Below are 22,459 nucleotides of genomic sequence, written 5' to 3' on the forward strand. Positions count from 1 at the left end.
CCGTGAAAATATCGTCGCCGCCGACATCTGCGGTGCCGGTACCGACACGGACGGTACGGATACGGAATAGTGTAAATACTTACATTTAATCATATGGAATCGAACCTAGCATCCGTGCACGGACGTGTACGGTACGGATACGGCACGGATATGTATAAATGGGCCTTAAATGGGCCTTTATAACCTTCATTTTTGCATCGGAATATTTGTGTTGAAATATTAAAAAGTATGTTCAGTTTTCCAGTATGATACAAATAATTTTGTAATGTTGTAATTTTGTAATATCTTAATTATTGATATTGGGATCAGTTTTTTTTTGTTCTTTTATGCCCTAACTAGACCGGAGGATGATCCTACTTGTGACTTATCTAAGTGCATAGTTTGACAAGTTAAAATTATATTAAAGTTGACTTCCAATCGTATTAATCATATCAAATAATTTTTTTTATCCAATTAAATCGATTCGGTCGGTCTGTCAAACTATGCACTCGAATGAGCCACAAGTAGGATCATCCTCCGGTCTAGTTAGGGCATTATAATCTTTACTAATCAACGTTTTATAGTTTTTGACGATGTCACTGATTCGTTTTAAATATACTTACAACATGACACTTGAGTAACAAGTAGTAGAGATCAATATATAGCATACGTACTTTTTTTTTGACATGTGTACACTAATGTTGATCTAATCAAATGTCAATAATAGAGGCGATAATTACAGATGATAACTGTGATACATTGGACAACGGATGAAAGAGAGTCGACAGGCGTCATCTATCGTACAGGTAACGAACACTCAACACGCAGCCAGTGCCGGATTCAATTTCATGCTGCTCGCATGCGAATACAATCCTGTCGGCGATTGTCGCCGCGGTATGCGCGCGCGCCTTGGCGCAGCTCTCGCGGATTTTACGGGAAAAATTAAACGTATCTCATTCATAGCAGTGCAGTCCGGTGGCCCTATCGTTTTGTCAGACGAGTTTAACGTAACATTAAATCGAACGGTGTTGAACGCGCAACAAATTTCCGCTACTCGAATATCGCGATATTCCTTCGGTTTTCGTCGATCTTCGTCAAGTCATCTGTCAATGATTTCAAGACCCTGATTTAGTGCGTGATCAAATCACACAGGCATTTCGAAGGCGCGTTTGAACGAACGTCAAATCACTTGCCGGTCGCTCTCCCGCGAAGGAGGGACGTGGTGGAGGTATCCGTGTATTCCACTCTCGAGTGCAGCTCGCGATGCGACGGCTATCAGTCGGCCGTGAGCCGTGAAGTGAGCGCGGGTTGTGTAGTAGTTGTACACGATCGATTCCGGAGTCTTTCGACGTCGCTCTCGCGGCTGAAGCAGACGTTTTTGCGAGTGATACAAACAACGAGAAGTGATCGATCGGGGGAAAAGACGCACGTATAATCTCGAATGGGAAAATACAGATGTTCCAAGTGTAATTTCAGAGCGTACGACGATTGAGAAATAGAACGGGACGAACGGTGTCGGTGCACCCACGTGACGAACGGAGTGCCGCGCAAAGGTGTTCTTTGATACGAGATTCTCGAGCGAGATTCTGCGTCAGTGACAGGAGCTCGCCGCCCAGGAGCAAGAAAAAGACAGCGAGAAGGGAAGCGAGAAAAACGGAGAGAGAGAAAGAGAGAGTGAAACGATCGATGTTCACATGACAGTCAACAACGCGGAGTAAAACTGCCGCTGAAAGGGTGCGCGGACAACGGCCATATTCAAGGCGAGCCCTCGTCACCCTGGGTAGGGTCGAAAAAACAGTCTCGCCGCTATCCACGAAGACGAGTTGACGTGTTGCCGGTGCGAAATACGCAACGACGACAACGAGGACGACGTGAACGAGGAAACACATACGATTCGAGCGGTAGCAACGGCCTCATATCGAGATGGAGTTCAAGTTCAACGTAAATAAACTCTTGCCTAGGAAGATCAACAAGGTCACACATAACCTGGTGCCGGAAGACTTCAAAGGCGATCGACGCGAATTGAAGTGAGTGCACGCTTAAGATTTCAAAATAACTTGCTCAAATAGTTAATCGAGTAGAGCGTAATATCTATTATAGATTAAAATGCGTGTGTAATTGTATGTATTTATAATTTGAGAATAGCAAGTCTAACCTAAGTGGTTTTCTATATTTATTATTTCAATATTATATATAATGATTTATTATTTATATACTTCTATATGAATTTATAAATGTATAAATACGTACAGGTACATAGAGATATACATATATGTATGTTACATTTATATACATATGTATATTTTTTTAGAATAATATTTTATAACATATATGTAATTATTTTTTAGTGTTTCAGTATTCGGTCATTTATTAAATAATTTTATAACATATGTACAAAAATTAATAATTTAAACCGCAAAGAAAGGAGATTTTTATTCAAATTTCAGAAAACAATTATTGAAACCATCATTTTTCTTTAAATTTATCATGAAAACCAATTTTTAATTATTGTAAAATTATAAAAAGAATAAAATATTAAATAAGATTATGATTTTCTTTGTATATTTTATATATTGTCTGTTAAATGAGGCCACATCTTGTCACTTCTTTAGAACTGAGACTTAAAACCGTATATAATCCGCGAATTTCTCATAAAAAAAAAAGAGAGAAAAGAATGCGACAATGCGTGAAAGTATTGTATGGCATCGTCTATTATCGCCAAGGTTATGTCGATGGTCATAATATAATGGACATATATGTATACAGACGCGAAACTTTCACTGTGTATTAGTAGTATGACAAATCAGTCAGTTAGTATCATTCTTGGCTTTCTGCAATTTTTTGAAAAACTATAAGTCTATAAAACTATAAGTTTCTTATAAGTGATTTAAGTTATTTTATCACTATAACTATTACTTTCTTTTTTTATTCACGATCTGTCACATTTGTTGATTGATTAATAAGTAATATAAAATTAGATTGTTCTAAAATCTTTTATATTGTGATGATTATTTTATTAATTTATTGCACATTTTTATTTCAAATGTTTTACGTGAAAAATACTAGAAATCAATAAATAATGAAAAAAAATTACAAATCAACTGTTTGCTATTTGCTGAATTGTACAAACAAAATCCATATATGAGAACAATAATGAATATCAAATTTCTCGAATGTCATTTACGTAACAAGTCGCGTCTCGTGCGTCTCGCAATATTTTGTATGCGATGCGTCAACTACTGATTTACAAATTCGATATATGTCGAACAACGCGGAGTCTCGCGGCACGTCATGTCATAATAGACCTATTGTTGAACTGCATACGGAATGAGAAATTTAAAATCAAACTTTCAAAAAATTGAAAGTTAAAAATCTCAAAAAATTAAAATTAAAAATGTGGTGTTTAGATTTTATTTGGAATTTAAAATAAAAAATGTTGTATTTTTTTAAATTTAAAGATATAAATAAAATGTGTGTGTAAATGTGAATTCGCATTAAATTTACGTGCAAATTTCGAATTTGTGTATTAGAGATAATTTTCTTATTAAATTTATGAAAGCTAAAAAATTTAATGCATCCGCACATTTCGCGCGATTTCCATTGGATTACTGAGGATATCCGTGACATTAAATAATTATATACATATGTTAACCGATGACGATGTTTCTTTGATCGTCGCCAAATGCGCACGTTGGTGCAAAATTACGAAGAGACGCGCAAATAATTTGCATACAGTATTCTCATACATAACAAATTTCTATAAAACTATTCCGTATTCCATTCACGATATTTATTGGTGCATATTTTAAATCGCATGCATTTATTATAGCAGCATATTGTCATTTTGTATAATTTAAATATTTCAGAGCCACAGTATTTTACTAATTTATTATTACAGTTATTTTGCGTAATGTTTTCTTAATAAAATAAGACATCAATAAATGACCATTAACGCAGAATGGATTCACAGCGTTTAATTAATCACTAAACGAATATTATTATCTTTGCCGCGGCTAATAACCGCGGAATCCGGAATGTCTATTTAGCTGATTGAAAGTCACTGTGGAATGCCTAGAAGTCGCAAGGAATGGCGTAATTTCATGTCATCTCGCAAATTAAGATTCAGGTCACGATTAAGGGATCATATTACGCAAATAATTTTCACAATCTAGATAAGACTCTGCACGAGACTCTGACACTCGTCCAACTCATTTGTTATCGAAGATACAATACTTACAGTACATTATGTGACTTACTCTCGTGAGAAATTACTTTTTTTTTTATACCTCTGTTGCATTTTTAATATATCGTTGTATTCGAAAGTGTGGCACACATTTCAGTTTCCGCTTCATGAAACAATAATTGATGCAATTTTTTTGAGTCGATTCAAAAAGTAGACTACATACTTTGCTCTCGAAGACAAGACGAAGACTTTTTGTTGCGAAAGAAACTTTACGAAATGCGAAGTAGATAGACATTTTCGAGCGGTAAGTCGAACAGACGGACTTCTGAGTGCACCGTGAGATTGTCAGTTCATAGAACCCGGTTTATACTTGCAATCTCCATCGAATTCTTGAGCAGTGACTCGCGACGCTTGCGGAAGTCTGACGAAATAGCGAATAAATGGTTTCTTCTCATCACAAGAGGTTTGTCCCTCATTACCTTATTATTATCCGGAAAACACTGTCTCCGGTACGCCTGTCCTCCTTGACGAGAACGCAGGAACACACTTGACACAATGATTACGTGTGTGCGCTATATAAAATCGGTCATTACACTGGCATTATCGTGACTCGCTATAATCTCGCGTAATCTTAATCTTTGAAATTGATACGTTTATGGCGGAATTCGTGTGTGTGTGAAGATATCTTGGATTTTTGCGTAGACTTCTTAATTACACTTATTAATTACAAACTTGTAAGTTAAACTTGATGTGTTAAAAACAGATAAAATAAGAATGATTCAAAACGAATTTAACACTTCAAAAACTTATTTCTCACAATTAGTGACCAAGCGAGAGATCAGAGATCAAGTTTCTCAACAGATTTAACGCTCAATTTAGCACCGTGAAAAATATTTATCAAGGAATCTCTGAAGCGCGCGATAAAGGCAGCAGCGATAAATTTTTTAAAATGTTTAATTTTTTTTAAATTATTTTATATATTGAAATTTACGTCGGTTTGAGAAAAGATTTATAAATAAAACGTTCTATAACGATAAATTTGCTCTGAGATTACTATATTTATTATTATTACTAATATATAATTATTAATTATTTTGGGTCAAATAAATTACAAAATTGTTTCTTTCACAGCGGTACTTTATCTTATATATTTATATCAATCCATTATCTTGTTAGAAAGTTCAACTATTTCTGCCCAGAGAGATGATACATTATATCATTAAATGATGTAAATTGCAAGCTGTCCACTATAATCTATAGTCTTGTTAGAGTGTCAACTATCCTCAAAACTTCTCACGGTCGCGCGCAGAACTGCTCTTGTAAAGCGGAATTAACCGATTTTGCTCGTAAACTTTACTACATGTGAAATCATCTTTCTTCTCGACCAATAATTTCAAATACAAGCGGACAGAATTACCGGAGCGGAGAGTGTGAGAGAGCAATCTTTGCGCATTCCATCGGCGTGCGAGGACGGCCGATAAATCGCACTTCCTTGATCACCTTGATTCCGTCTTTTTATGGAACCGGCGTGTAATGTTTCCGGCACCAATCACATCGCCACATATGATTATTGGAATAACGTTATTGAATGATATTAAGTACCGATTGCAACATAGCCAGCTGATATTAAGATTAAGTGGTAGAGATAAGTAATAGAAATATCCATATGCTGGCATCTCTTTTGCTAAGTGGCAGATCAATTTTCTTGTTTTTGTGTTTGTCACAAAAGCTCTAAAAACACTCAATTCAGTTTTTTAAGCATCAAACTTTTAGATTTTTAACAAATATTTAAATTATAAAATTGCTGATTATTTATCGCGTTTGAAACATATTTAGAAAATTAATTAAAAAGTTTTGCTTACAAATAATTTAAGTCAGTGCCACGAAATTTTAAACATGGTATTAATATTTTATGAGATTAGTCTTGTGATATTTTATGACTCTGCATTTTGAAGGGAAGCTTTTAATACTTTTCTATCAAATTTCCGCTAGAAAAAATCGATTTCAAAATCATTAGAAGATCCATTAAGCAAGCGTCTTATGTAAGCTACTTCCGCAATGTTTCACATTTTGGAGATTAGCCGTAGATTTCGCAATGCAGCTTTCTACTCATGGCGATTACTCACGTCATTGCCGAACGATCTATCACGCTTCGCACCTATAGCATAATGACCATAAAAAAGAAGGCAACGCCGATGGAATAGATCAACGTGATCCGTATCGCAAAGCGGGCGATTGGCATGTGTCCAAAAACGTGTCCAAACTTGAATTAGGTCATCGCTTGTAACTAGATGGTTTGTTGCGGGAAGAATTCGTTTCTCTTATCTATCATCTTGTGCATTTTTATTATGAAGAACGACGTGGGTAATTGCATCCGTGTAATTTTCTAACGTGTAATTTAGAACACCGAAGTGATTGGATAGCAAAATTGTTCTCCCCAAGATTGTTATGATCGTGTAAAAACATGGACCTTTTTTAATCATATCAGCATGGCTTTGAAGCTTTTTTATTGATGTTTAATTTATGTTATTGTAAAATATTAGGCCACTTTTAATATTTACGCGTTTGAAAATTATGATCAATATTATTTATGATAGTTCTTTGTTCTCAGTGCAGTACGAACGAATTAATGCATTGACACAGAAGTTTACCTGCATTCTTATCGAGTACTTTCTACTTCCCGTATATTTTTTATCACGTTGTTTTCCGCTAGTTTTCACAAAAACGACTTGTCCTAAATACTCGGCGCAAGAACACGGATCAGAATTAATTTACCGTCCGCAATTGATTAGCGTGAATCTGCGAGAGTGATGCGCATAGCATAAAATGTGAAGACGAAGCGAGAAAAGTGGAACGTGGCTGTCTCGTGCTATTTCAGCGATAAACCGCAATCTACGTAGTTGCGGCATTGAAAAACGGCGATGTCCGATCGAGATGCTATTTTTCGCTCGTTCTATTTCAAGTAATACCTGCAAACGTCCGTCGAAATTGACAACCGAGCCATTTTAATCAAAAATAAGGCTCTTAATCCACTCAATTTTATATATCTTTCAAACTATGTTTATAGAACGTCTTAAATAGGAGATTAGTTTTTCAATGGAACATTGAATTACATTTCTTAGATTATTTACTAAACGTAAGTTTAAATTAGTTTCTTTTCTAACAAATATCTTTTTATTTCAGCGAATGTCAGAGACTATTGAGCAGAATACTGGACGATATGGGCGAGGCATCGGCGAAGGCTCAAGGACTCAACAAGCCCATCACCAGCGCCCTTAAACTCCGAGACACAGATCACACGATTTACTTGCTCGTAGATAATGAAGCAAATAAGTAAGTCCTTATCATTTACGTAAGTTTACTTGGGATATAATACAATATAATACTTGGGATATCTATTATTGAACTATTTCCACTTGAAATGCGCTATTCGCTGAAATGGAAATAGAAATTTTCCAAATTTCTCTTGTGGATCAAAAGCTCTTTTTTGTAAATCTGGTATAATCTTCGAAGTTCCAAATGCCTTTTCAGAAATTTTAAATTAAATTATAATTAGATTATGATTACTTGGATTATTTTTACACTCGAAATAATGGAAGCAAAAATTTAAAAATTCTTAATGTTGGAATTGAGATATTTGAAATGTGTGTCGCTGCAGAGAGATGGGTGTTTTCTAAGCTAAGGGGATGGAAACTCGTGGATCGATGTGCCGAGCTCTGGGCTTAACTCGACACTACGGATATCTATTCATCTTCCGAATTCTCTCTAAAAGCAACACACGACTCTCAACGTTTTATTTACATAACTCGCCTGTACTTAAGACTGCTTAATTAAGGAACTACGTAATACTCAGTGTAATCTATAAAGAATCCCAGAATTACCGAGCATATCTTTTATTTACGGATAATTTATGTACCTTTGATTAATTTTGCATCAATTTTTTAGCGCAATGTCACAGCGTCATAGAAACTTGTAATTTTCATCACAATTTCGCAGATTGCAGAGTATATTCTCTAATCCAGGCTCAAATTGAAATTACTGTTTAAATTAGAAACGCAAAACCTATCTGCAATTAACAATAGAATATGATTTTGCGACGCGTTTCCCATTTTGGAACTTAATTATTAAAGACAATGTCACGTTTCTCGTTGCTTATAAATAAAGATAAAGGTTCCCACTGTGAAAAATGGTATGAGATATGCGTCAGACCATACGCAGGTATTACGCATCACTTAGCAATCATTAAAACGACGTAACGATATAACATAGCGTCCTTCGAAGATGTCTCGCGTGCGATGGTGAATCATTCGCGTAAATCGCTCATATTGTTCGATTTTGCAGCGGACTGGGCAGCGTGGTAGGATTACTGAAGACAGGATCGAAGAATCTGTTTCTCTTCGACGAGACGGGGGAGCATTATCAACTGCAGGCGAGATGCATCTTGGACTTCTACGTGCACGAGTCGCGGCAACGTATGGGCCTGGGCAACACTCTATATCAGTACATGTTATCCGTAAGTACAACGCACACACACATACACACACACGCTACATATTCCTAAATTATATTTAACCTTGGACTATTGCTATGGATGAAGAAAATGACCGTGATTTAACATGCAGTTATTTCTGACCTGCATCGATCGCAATAAATTAATTAAAAAATTAATAACTGAAAACTACGCGTTTTAGTTTCTCTCTCTTTTGGCGTTATTAAAAAAATTACATCTTTAATCACAACTTTGGGTGAAATTTGACCTACGAGAAATAAAGATGAACTGTTTTATTGTGTAGAAGAATGAAATTTTTCTACAATGCTTCTAAAATATATTGAAAGAAGACGATTTAATTAATGGAACATTTTCTCTCGATAATTGTATGTTAATGAGTTCGCGAGAAACGGGTCGTTCTCACGCGAGGAAAGAGAGAGAGTTTCCGCTATAAGATACGGGCTTCCTCGCTCGCGGACAAATCTTCGATGCACCAGTACAAGGTATAATTACTTCCTGCACGGGAGCAGAAGGCGTCGCGCGCGATCACGATTTAGATCGCTATCGTTAAAGCTCCGTATAAAACAAAAGCTCGTTGCAATCGTGCTGCGCAGTAATAAAGAAATAAATAATATTTGCCTAATAGAGGGACGATAATTATTTTAAGCAATTTATAAGTGACGCGTAAAATAAAACTGTTGAAAATTAGGCGTTAATATAATATAATTGAAAGAATTATTTGATTAGAAAAATTTAAATAATTATTCTGAAAATATAAATATTCTTTGCCGAAGATTTTATTCCATTTTGATGAAATGAATATTGAATGAAAAAATATGCGAGTGTTTATGCAAGTAGAACGTGTCGAAAAATATGAAAAATTATGCAGAGAGTAATTTCATGGATTATTTCGCTGAAATGTATGCAATGTATATTGATGATAGCATATCGTCAATACATCAGTGTTATCAATGTATCGCGTGAGAGTTTAAACAATTGATTTTGCTACGTATACGTAAAATATAGAATATATGCATATGTAAGTTAGTTAACTAAAACATATGCATTATGCAAATTATTCTTTCGTAATTTTTCTATTGATTGTAATATTTTAACTATAAGCTGTAACACACACAAACAATTTATATTATATTTTAAAAACGTATTAAACGTTTATACGTATTGATCAATTGCAGAATATACAGAAATCAGAATAAACAACTATTTTGAGAAGAAAATTTTAGACTAAAATAATTTATTTCTCGAGGTAAAACATGAAATTCACGTAACAAAGAGAAAAACGTAGGATTCCGTAAACTGCCTTTCGTTCCGCTCGAGGACCTAAAACCCTGAAATCGGTGTCACGTGAGAACAAGTGCACAGAACTGTAACGAAAGGAGACAGTTATTTTTTTTATTCTCTTGCGTAACCTGCTTAGAATATAAAATATTCGCGCTATAAGATTTACAAAAGACGTAGATCATATTTTAAATTTTATATTCTATAAATTTATTTATTCTTTACTTAAAATAGATTTTTTAAATTTTATCATAAATTTTAAAAACAGACCAATTACACATATTGCGCTTTTAAATCCGAAATAATTATTTGAATAAAAGATAATACATATATAAATATTTATTATGTTTACTGTGCAATTTTAAATAAATTGGTTGGAACCTACCGGTTTTGCGATGTTTATCTACACTTTATCTTAAGTTAAAATAATTAATTATTGTGGCGAAAAGTATTTAATTACACGGTCAGAAGAGATAGAACGGTGAATACATCAAGCTCACGTGCCAGCATCATGTTCAACTGTGCTCGAAGCACTTGTTAAGATTTCTCTACAAATAACACGCATCCAATTCCCAATCGAATACAGTAAAACTTAAAACACGATACCTGACTAAAACTCATGTCCATTATTGCGCGATTATTTCCCTTCGCTCTCACGTCACATTATGAGTCATTCGAAAGTATGACGTCATAATTATTGGTGTACTTATTGAACGTTACTATCATCAATGAAACTGAAGATATACGCGTTTCTCGTACAATATATGACCTTTCCTTTGAAAAATGTTATAAGAAAAATTATGTAAATTGGCTGGTAACATAAGAAAATTGAGGATAAAAATATTCCAGAAAGATTGTAAGAAGAAAAGTCCCATAAAATGTCTCGACAATTTAAATTCAACAATGTCACATTTTTCCAGCACATAGATTTAACGCAAAGCATTATATGCTTGGGAGCATTTTTAGACAGAAAAATTTACAACATTTTCTGTAAATGTGGCTTTTATATGACTTTTTTTTAAGAGTAGCACGTTTTTTTATGATTTTTGCCCTAGAAAGATGTGGTCCATTCATCTTTCTGTGAAAGCCATTTCGAAACGCTGCATCAGACACAAAGGCGCATTTGCGCTACGTAACGTTCGCTATTATGAGAGCGCGTACCTTTCGCACAAGGCTCTTATTTTCTCTTTACGCACAATGATCTATCGTATTCTGCGGCACACGGCGGTCAGAAAGTAGTGCTCAACATTGCGGGTTTTGTCAATGTCAATGAAGTTTATGACACTGCGGCACAATCGCTGTAATAGCCATCATTAAATAACAGTAATCCGCTGCTATCGTTATTTTCACTGCAAAAGCTACAAAAGTTACGGAAGCTACGAAAGTTATTGCAGAATTAATTAAACCAGCGTTAATTAAACATACTACACTGCGACGCGATTATCGTAACAACTGTTATTAGATGCGGCTACAATGTAATCCCCGCTGTTGTTTCTTACTGCGGAAGTTATGAAAGTTACTTAATATTTTAAAATTAACGGAAGAAAATTTTACTAGTTTGCCGCTTACTTTGGTACATTTACTTTGTGAAATTTTTGCGTGCAATTGAACTCTCTAGCGGAATATCGAAGAATGCTATAAATTTTCAGACTTCTACATTATAACGGACGATAATGGGAAGTTATAATTTCTCATGAAGTTATAATATCTCATATTAAATTATAATTTCCAGCATAATTAAAAAGAAAATAACAAGTTGATGCTAAGACTATAATTTTATAAAGTGCGCCTTACACTCGAATATAGATAATCAAAAAATACTGAAATCTACTTTACGAATGAATATTAATAAATGTATAATTTATACAGAAACTATAAGAAATGAATAAATAAATATCGTACGTATTAAGTTTAGAAAGCGTATTTTTCGTTGATAAAAGTCTAAAGTCAGGATCAAAATTTCGTAACGCACGAGCTATCGCTAATTAAGCTCTCATGAAGTATATTAACACGTGCTAATTGAATATCCGAGAGCCTTTAATTGAGACTTATTAAATTTTATTTTTATTTTAAAAGTAAAGAAAATTGCTTAAGCATGAACATGTTATTATCTTAACGTCAACGTTGATACGATCTGCAACTTCGTATAAAACGCGTTGTATTATAAAAGATCCCTTATCTTACGGGGCTATAATTTTATAACGATCGGGCTATTTCGTGGTCGCGGACGACTTTCTCGCAAGTTACGGCTAGAGATGTAGCGCGCAAAAAACGTGAGTGATCTTAAATAAACGCGTGACAAAAGATCATTATACGTAGAGGTAGGTAGGTGTTACGCTCGAAGGCAACTCGCAAGGTGACTGAACTCGTGCAGTCCGTTTGTTTCGGTACGGTTCACCGATTTGTACGCAGTAATCATCGTGTTTTCTCCTAATTCTGTTACTTTTACTACGGAATAGCTGATATTGGAAACTTTAGTTCCGTGTTAAACGCACTAAATCGCTCGGCACGAGTCTGGGCTCTCACCGAACGATGAAAGTTAATTATACTTACACAGCTATATTATTTGGCCATTACATACATACGAATAAATATATTAAATTATTGAAGAGAAATATAGATACAAATCTATAATTTTTAATGTTTTCTTCTTTGCAGAAATGAATGGAAATTAATATTAATTTTGAATTGGGATCAATAGCTTTTATGTTCTATGATACTTAACTCTTATAAATTTGAAGTACCTATAAATAATTGAAAACAATTTAATTTTGTTTCTTTTTATTATTCTTGTACTATTTTTTTCCTTTATTTTATTTATATTTTTTCTTTATCATCATATATCATTACTTCTAATAAAATGTGTTTTAATTAATAGGAGGAGAACATTAGACCAGTGAAATTGGCGATCGATCGGCCGTCAGAAAAGTTCTTAGCTTTCCTGAACAAATATTACGGACTCTCAAAGATCATTTCACAGAACAACAAATTCGTCGTTTTTGAGGGATTCTTCAATGACGGTATGTAATTATTTTTTTTACACATATCATCATCGATTTATGCAATATATAAGTAAAGAAACATTACATAATTTTTTATATTTATAAGCACACTATGATAAGAAAAATCTTATAACAAAATATTGAATCAGACAATGTGATAATTTTGTTGCTCAGTCGTGCAATTTTCTACGATTGTTTCCATTTCTAAGGAGAATGATTCTCATGATTATTCCGCCCTCATAGTTACGAGTAATGAAGGGTATGAATATGGAGCATGAGATAAGCAACGAAAAGAAAGGGTGCGGATAAAAAGAGGGAGAACCTCTTATTATCCTGATACTATTAGGGTGGAATCGAGGAAGACCAATATTTCTGTTTTGTCAATAAGAAATATCGAACAAGAAACAGTAAAATAATTATATTAAAAAATATAATAACGTTATGAAGAATTACGTTAAAATAAGTTGATATTATATAAAATATGGAGTTTTAAATAAGAAATATTAGTTTGTGCGTTGACCAAAATGCAAAAATTTATTAAAATAATAAAATAAATTAGTTTTTTTATGATTTGCAAAAATTGCCCAACTAAAATGTTGATTGTAATATATTTACAATATTTTAAAAACTTGGACATAATAAACTGTTTATTGCGAGTCTGTTTATTGATGACTAAACTGTTTATTGATGAAGTATCAGGAAACACTATCTTTCGTTTTAATAATATTAAATATCTTTAGTGCTCGCTGAATCTCCAGAATATATTATAGTGGTACTAGTTTCATTAGCATAGACATAAATCTTTTTCTCTGTGTCAAAGTGACATTATGTTTCAAATTTTATTTTGCTCACAATAAGGCGGCAATGAACGACTGTTTTCGGCCAATACTCCATGACGTGTGCAGCCAAAAATAAGTCTCACGTCGAGAACCTGTCGTAAAAATCTACTCTGATAATTTTTTTTTCGCGTACGCGTTATCAGAGATATATACGATAAACATTAATATGCGATTTCCGTATGAAATATGCGCAAGATCAATGCGAGATGAATATTTTAAAGAATATTTTTTACAATAATGATCAAGTTAAAAAATGATTGTGATGGATCGCGTTTTTCTTCCTCTTTTTACTTCCTGTGAATGATTACTTTCGATTCGATTCTTTCTTCACTTTTACGTTGTAGCGAAAGTCCTCGCGATCTTCAAGGTGTCTACCAAACAGACTGCAAGGCTAGACATTGCCGATCTTGTTCCGAAGGTCAAGCTGCTTTATCGGGCGATTACTCGCGTCGAGTCTCGCGTCCTAAATCGGCAATATGTGCTCGGGGAGACGCAAAATCGCGGCCAATGCCGCAGCGAAAGCGATTTATGCTTCGCTTATGTCCGCGATCGATCAAAGTCCCGACCCTAGATGTCGAGCGGTTGCTTGAGTCACATTTATGCTGATTATGCAGGGTTCGCTCCAATTTTCTTGATAACGGCGAACGTGTCTCTCATGAGAAATTGATGTCCCTGAACGCTTTATCCAACAAAATGAAATATTAAATATGGAGAAGGATATATGACCGCAAGATAACGAATGACTGACACAACAAAATATTAGACGTCATATTTAATAATGATTATCACTAAGTGCAATCAAAAAGCTGCTTATAAGCAAGACTGTCTGGCATAAAGATCGATAAGGCAAATTTTCACGACAAAATAATACATTCTAAGTAATTTTTTTAAAATTCTGATATACTTGATCAATTTTGTTGATCAAAAGATTTTCAAATATCTAAAATTTAAGGATGTTTATTGAGAGAGAGAGAGAATTTATGTGAAAATTATAAATAAATTTATCAAATCTTGCTTTTCTTACCTGAATATTGTGTGAAATTTATAATTAAATTCTTATTTATTTTTGTACTTGTAGAAAGTCGGGATGTGAGAAGCAACAGATACAGCCTACCTCCTAGAACGAGTCTGGACGACGGAACGTCGAGCAATAATAACAATAACGGGAAAAACGGTGCTAGGTAGGTGCGTCGAGTACCGCGTATGATTGCGAAGCGACAGATGCGAGTATAGATCATAAGATCAACAGCAGTTAGAAGGAAATGAAATTTCGCTTTTCAGCCTCAACGGGGTCCCGTACGTAGCGTCTGTTTCGCGTAGCTCGTTTGGTAGATACGCCGCGGCTAGACCGCCCTGTTCCATGGCAAATGTGAGTACGATATAGAGAAGTAGAATGGAATGGATGTCATAATTTATTTATTAATTTCGCTGCATTCTGTTGCAATTTTCTATGTATAAAAATGTGTATTTCTATGAGATTGTAATGTATTATGGAAGAGCAAAAAGTGTTTTGTATATCTGCAATGACATCACTAAAATTACAACCAAATTTTAATATTTGCGAAATATAAATAATAATTTTTTTTAGAAGTCAAAACACAAAAGGCACCTTCTTGGCGAAACGAATATTTGTGTAGAAATTTCTTTCTCGCTTGAATTCACTAACATTGACGCATACTCGAGACTAATCACGCGATCCCGGTTATCTATCTCTTTTTTCTCAAGCTTTTAACATTTTTTTAACATTATAACGCATCATAGAGTGACTAATCCATAAATATTGACGCTTTCTTCTAGATAATCCATAACACAGCGATGCTTGGTCAATCAGCCGAGCGTACTGGGTGAGTAAAATTCACGCATCGAGATGGTCTAATTCAAGCCTCTGCTTTTGTCTTTTTTAATATTTAATTGAAGATTATTATACGTAATGATAGAATTGCACATAAAAGGAATATTATTATGTATAATAATATTCTTTTGGTTGTGATCTTGAAAGGCCACTCTCTCCAAGTTACGTACAATAAAAATTTAATTTATGAGACACCAAGACAAGCTTTAGTCACAAAGTATGAAACAATTGTCCACGTAGAGAATTTTATATAGTACAGAATGTGAGAAAAAATTGTGTGAGAAGAATATGTGTGTTACCTGCATTTATATTTATTTTTGCATATTGTTGCTGCACCATAAAACAATTTATTATCATAAGCTTTAATTAATCCTGTTCTAAGAGTTTTCGACGTATACTTCTGTACAACACTTTAAATAATTGGAGATGCTTCAAATAATTTGTTGCGATAACGCATTAAGTCAATAATTATTGACTAATTTTATCATTTATCATAATAATCGGAGGATTCATTGGATGTACGACGATCCCGCAGTAATGTTCACTTACCGAGATAGCTTGCCGAAACACTATTTTTACACTGAATGCATAAACGTTACCTCTTGCCAAGGCACATCTAGGCGGGCGTTAAATATTTCCGGGTCACCGTGTGAATTTGAAATGTTGAAGTGTGATGATGATCTCGTGAATCTGTGTTTTATATGAGCAAAATGTAAATAGATTAAACTTACAATTGTTAATATTTTTTTGCACATTAAAAGTATATTTCTCTTTCTTTTAATATCTCGATATTATACAATTTTGCGATAGTATTATTTTGTTCATTAAACAATACGTGATCTGAAATGAAATTTAGGTGATCTAACATTTTTAACTTGTCACAATACGTTAAATAATTTCACATGTTTGTACACATTATATTAAAGCTGTTGAGTTTTTACAGAAATTATATTTTTACGGATGTTTTTTCGCGTACGTGAATAAAAGAGTAAATTAATTGTATAGTTAAATAAATTCATCGGCTGGCGCCGATTGGTAATGTTGAAATGTTATACATAGAGTATGCTCATACAGTAATGATTATAATTTAAATATAATAGTAGCAGTAATATAAATAATACGTATAATAATACGTAGTAATATAAATACGAGAGAATCGTTATGTCGTGAATATTTGTAATATCGCGATGTGTATATATGAATTAATTGCACAAAGAAACAGATAGTAAAGTACAAAAAATTCGCAAAATGCTGTTTTTCTCGTGCTTGAAAACTTAAGACTCATTTACGTTCCGACTTAATTTATATAATTTATGAGTATGTACAATATATTTATTTAATGTGCTTCATGTAAATTGTAGCTTATAAGTTTCTATGTAATTATTTTTGCACCTGAGTTAATCAACTTAATAAAGATTTGCTAATTTGCTGCGCATAAAATGACGTTTACTTTTCTTCAAAAAATTGTAAGAAATCAAAGGTTAAAAAATTGTAAGAAATCAAAGAAAAATTTTGATATTTTTAAATCGACGAAAAATCGAGATTTTTTTAACTTTATCTTCGACTCATTTATAATTTAAAACATTAATGTACATTTTCAGGCGAAATTTTACATGCACAAATATGCTGAAAAATAAAACTGCTTTCATAAATGAAACAGCGATTGTCTTAGTTCAAACAAATATCAAAATGATTGTGCGAGTTACATGTTTATGCAAGAATAAATTCTATGAATGTGATAACATTATTATCTGCGATTATATTAATAAATGTAATGACTAAAGTAGCTGCATATTTTACAGTAATTATATAATTTATTTATACACAGTGAACTTGATAAATGTTTGAACAAAAGTAATAAAAATTCTGTATTATTTTGTTTGTCTAATAAGTTATTTTTTCAGTGTGATTGATATTTTATAATTAGTTTTTATTTTTTATTATATTTTAATTTTATAATTTACATTTGCATAACAAATTATACGATTTTCTACTGTTTCACCGTTTGCCAGCATGAGAGAAGCATGTTTATTGTTGAGTGCGCACATACATACAAGAACTTTGTATATTTTCTGTATAATTATTATTCTTTGTATTCTATTTTTTATAAATGTGAGCGTTGTATTTCAAAGAGTTAAAAATCGAAGAAATTAATCTTCGAAATTAAGAAAAAACAAATAGTGAGCCGTATAAGTTTGCTCCGTATCGGTTCTTATTTTTCTTTTCTTTATCTTTTAATTGTCGAGCCGTCTTTCACATCTTTATACTTTTTCCTAATTTCCACAGTAAGTTACACAATACGAGTGTTTAACGAACGAAACAGAATCTTCTCTGAAGAGACACTTGTGGGGGATTCGCATGAACTCGAAAATGAGACAGGAATATAATTGCATGTCGCTGTCAACTTGCTTGCTCGCGCTGTCACGACTTGATCGGGCAAGTTGATTTTTCAGCAATGACGATAGTCGCAACGCGTCGCCGCTTCCACCGCCACTGGAACCTCCGCCAAAGCTAGAACGACCGCGCTCCTTGAGTCTCTACTCCGAGGAGGAGCAGAAGCAACGTAGCATCGAGATGAACACCGTCCCGACACCCATTGTGCCGGACAACCAGACGAAACCGTTTGTCCCGATCCTGCTGGAGGCCGAGAAAACGGAAAAGAACGTGAAGCCGTCGCCGTCGTGCGGTCAGGAGGTGACCACCGGCGTCAATCAACACGGACACTTGGATCTTAAGTTTTATCACTCGCCCTTATGGTGAAACGATCTGGCTAATACGTAATCGTCTTTTTCTCCAGCTCAAAATATTTGTTTCCGAGAACAGATTGGACCAACTTGAGTTAGCATTAATCTTCTCGGTTTTCTTTCTCTATCTCTATGTAAGAAAAGATACGCGTAATCGCTAACTCAGGATTAAGACATTACGGTCCACAGAGGATTCTAAATCACCATTTGCTATCTAGTTGAGTTAAGCCGGAATATCACTCCGTTTTTGCTCTGACATCTTTCTTGCCGTGAAAAGAAATGATCTTACGCTTTGAAAAAGTGTAGATTAAAAGAAATTAGCGCAGAATTTTTTTTTTCATTTTTTCTAATATTTCTGACATAGTTACAATTTTTTTTTAGATAAATTTTAGCAATGTATGTTGTAAGATGTAGGAAAGAATATAAATTTGAAAAAGAGCTATTAGAAGGAAGCATCCAAAAATCTTATAACTTCATGAATTTAAAGATTCAGAAATTACTTTCATAAAATCAATACCTGCTCACCTTTTTTAAGTTATCTATATATGCAGATAAATTTATATATCAACGATATGCGTGGCGAATAAATTGTGTATTCATGTTTGTTTAAGACATACGTATCATCTGTGTAAATCTCAGCGACAAGATGATGAACACTGATCACAGTTATAGTTACATTTGAAACATTATCATTCGTAAAACATAAAACGATATTGCGTATCGTTTCTGTTATCCTATTATGAAAGGACCTCGTGTAAGAAAATATAAAGCACAAAACTTTATAATTTTGGCAGCGAGATAGACAACAGTACTCAAGAATTTTTTAAATTAAAACGTAAACTATATAAAGCTAGGCAAAGTATTCAAAGATTTTATCAATATAATTTATTTATTTATTTTTATTTATTGATATAGAAGAAAACTACGCAGTATTTCTCGCAGCATTTTGCTTCATATTAACGACTGATCGATATTTATTAAAATAATGCGTGCACGTAATGCATAAATATATATAGAACAAACTGCTTATACGTATAATAAACACCTTAGAAACGCATGGCAATTAGTTTTGATGTTATATCGATATGTATATTAGAATGGGCGCACTATAAATGGAATAGAAATACGACTATATTAGCGAATATTAACATTATCAATTGAAGACTGTTAACGTGAAACCGTACCAAAGCATACAGTATATCATGCGTAGGTGTAATCAAGATCTTCATTAACATTTCAGAATGTACAATCCAAATAGAGGGACATTCTACAGAGATTATAAGGACTACAGTTAAAGAAATGGGGCGATATATCAATGGTCTGTGTTAGGAAATTTTCCGCTGGACATTTCCCAGTGAACAATCGTTATTAGTAATGAATGTTACTTTACAAATTGTTACCCTAAACGTAATTATCGATCAATATCCAAAAATACATTAAGCTATAATAAAATTGGATACTTATATCTGTCGTCCCAACTACAAGAATTTTATATAATCCATTCATGAAGTTATATACAACATGCTTATAACGAGAAAAAAGATAAATAGATACACATAAAAAAATGAGTGTGTGCGTCTTGTTTTCGAATAGGAAGAAAATAAATAGATACATATACAGATAAAAAATAGTTATTTATTTTGAAACATGTATAACTCATGTATACTTCATGACAAAAAATATTTGCAACATTTTTTTTTTATAGCGTATTTTTATTTCTCTATCAGACTTTTATTAACTTATATATATAACTTATACATAAATATATATACTTATACCTTAATATAAGTATATATATTTATCACATAAAATACTACCCACAACTAGTTCTATACACAATCACATAAACTCATCGATTAAAATCTCCATAATCAAATTAAAAAAAAAAAATTATGAAAATCTAGCATAAAAAATAACAATATTCAAACATCATATTCAGCTCCAGATATTTTCTCGTCAGTAATCCACCAAATTAAACTTTTGCAAGTATCTTGTTCCAAGTATATGTACCCTATCAGCAAACCTTGGAATACACCAAGAGCTATACCTGCCAAAACATCAAATACATGATGTTTCCTCATCAGAAGCTTGGATGTACATACTGAAAAGCACCATGCCAACAAAGGTGGTACACATATCAAAGGTAAAGGCCATAGATTAAGAAAATAATATGCAACAAATGTTGCACGAGCCGCTTCTCCAGATGGAAAGGAATCTTTAGCAGAAGAGGGATTATCGTTCGCTGTAGGCCGCCTCCTTCTTGTTATTGCTTTTAGTACAGCGACAAGAATAATGTCAAGCACCAATCCTGTAACAATTTTTTTTTTTAACATCTTCAAAAGTGTCAATATATTAATGGTATTAGAAATTTACCTATTAAAAGATTAACTTGCATCTGATATAAATTTGGGTTGTTGAAAATCCAGATTAACATGAGATTAGTCGTCAGCCATGCTATGCTATTACAAGATATCTAAAAGATAATAAAAAATAAAGAAAAATATATACGCAATAACGTCATACTTTAAATAATTAACATATGAATAATTAATCTTACCTCCAAAACTTTATAATGAGTTTTTAGTTGTCTTAAATATAAAAATTGTTCTCCCCAACTGGCAAAGGCATGGCTTAAATAAGCATCAACTGCCAAGAGCTTTCTAAGTGTTGATGGCACTTCCCTTTTTTCCTCCTTAAATACAAAATAAATAATCTTTTAATTCGTACACATAATTAAAGTAAAAAATGATGAACAAATAGATAATGTTTCTTTATATAAATGACAAAAAACTAATTAATAAATACATATGAATATAAATATACGTTACAGATGTTGAAATACAATAATTAAATGTAAAAAATAGTAAACACACACAGTAAAATAGCAGAAATAAAATTAAACATACAAATTGTAGGTTATAAATAGCAAACATACCATTCTCGTGCTCTTCTGCTAGAATTAGCAGAACAGTTACAAGAGTCGCTATCGTTGACTGATCACACTAGCTACTTTTATAAAAAGATTATACCTTATTTTGATAAGAGCAGCTGAAGATAATCTACATCGAATATAAATACAAAATGATTCAGCTCTACTTAGCTCATGATATGATTACGATCTCAATTCAACCGATTCAACCACAGCGACTGCGACGTTCGTAACGGAATCTGCAGAAACTAAAGAAAAATTTTTCTCGTTTGACGTTGTATAACTCAACTTGAGTTGTGCTCATTTCGCAAATAATCGCCGTTCAAATCGAGCTAGTAGTACAAGTCAACGATAAATCAAATGTACTTTCTTTTTAGTAGCACAATTCAACGTCAAGCTAGAGTTTTTGTAAACAAAAATAATTTTTTAATTCAAAAATTAAAATTTAAGAACTAAATTTTAGTTAGTAGCAAAATACAAATTTGAAAGAGACAATTTTGAGATAGCACAAATTTTAAAATACATTTTTTTCTATAAGATTTACGTTAAGAATTCTAATTGTTTGTATCGGAAAGTTAAAAAAAGATTTTTTTATTTTTATATGTATTGCCAGAGCCGTATTTATATACTTTTGGAGGCCGTAGGCGCAACACCATTATGAGGACTCAAAAGAACAAGTTTATTTCAATTAATCAAATTTACATACATTTTTTTTTTAAGTTTTTGAGTTTTATTGCAAATAAAAGTCGACATGCATTACATGATGTAAAAAGGCGTAATTTAATAAACAATTACTGCTTACAAATTTTTCAGCGGCCTCTAGTTGTTATATTATTTAATATTTAATATTTAAAATTTAATATTTAAAAGTAAGCTAATAGCTTTAACGTCGACAACCAAATAGTACCTTTAAAACTTTTAAAACTTCTTTTAAACAAATCAATGTGTTTTGTGTTAGTTCTATAAAAGTTTATTGGCAATAAACCTCTACATTTTTTATAAATACAACATAAGAAACAGAGTATGTATATTTAAAATAACGTAAAATAAGATTTTTGTTCAAAGCACTAACAATTAAATAAGACATTAATTTTATACAAAGTAAATTTTAATATCAACATTTTTTAATATTTTCTGTTATCT

General features: G+C 32.9%; 2 protein-coding genes across 3 annotated transcripts; one reads left to right on the plus strand and one right to left on the minus strand.

Moving 5' to 3' along the window:
- Positions 1–855: 855 nt before the first annotated feature.
- On the plus strand, positions 856–20,346 carry LOC105678633 (alpha-tubulin N-acetyltransferase-like). Of its 2 annotated transcripts, XM_012378131.2 has the most exons (8): positions 856–2,006; positions 7,346–7,495; positions 8,504–8,675; positions 12,829–12,970; positions 14,870–14,972; positions 15,073–15,160; positions 15,589–15,635; positions 18,097–20,346. In XM_012378131.2, exons 1-8 carry the CDS (start codon positions 1,903–1,905, stop codon positions 18,401–18,403), a joined length of 1,113 nt encoding a protein of 370 aa, XP_012233554.1. In that variant the 5' UTR covers positions 856–1,902; the 3' UTR covers positions 18,404–20,346. The 2 variants fall into 2 exon arrangements, with proteins under 2 accessions (XP_012233554.1, XP_067203278.1); XM_067347177.1 differs by lacking the exons at positions 15,589–15,635; positions 18,097–20,346 and adding an exon at positions 15,380–15,582 and having other exon boundaries at positions 857–2,006.
- LOC105678631 (polyisoprenoid diphosphate/phosphate phosphohydrolase PLPP6-like) lies at positions 20,003–21,518 on the minus strand. The gene is made up of 4 exons (XM_012378126.2): positions 21,323–21,518; positions 20,945–21,079; positions 20,761–20,860; positions 20,003–20,695 (listed from the first exon to the last, which is right to left on the minus strand). Exons 1-4 carry the CDS (start codon positions 21,323–21,325, stop codon positions 20,310–20,312), a joined length of 624 nt encoding a protein of 207 aa, XP_012233549.1. The 5' UTR covers positions 21,326–21,518; the 3' UTR covers positions 20,003–20,309.
- Between the last annotated feature and the right edge of the window lie 941 nt (positions 21,519–22,459).

Source organism: Linepithema humile, chromosome 1 (genome assembly GCF_040581485.1).
Source record: "Linepithema humile isolate Giens D197 chromosome 1, Lhum_UNIL_v1.0, whole genome shotgun sequence".
In the NCBI taxonomy this organism is placed as follows: Eukaryota; Metazoa; Arthropoda; class Insecta; order Hymenoptera; family Formicidae; genus Linepithema; species Linepithema humile.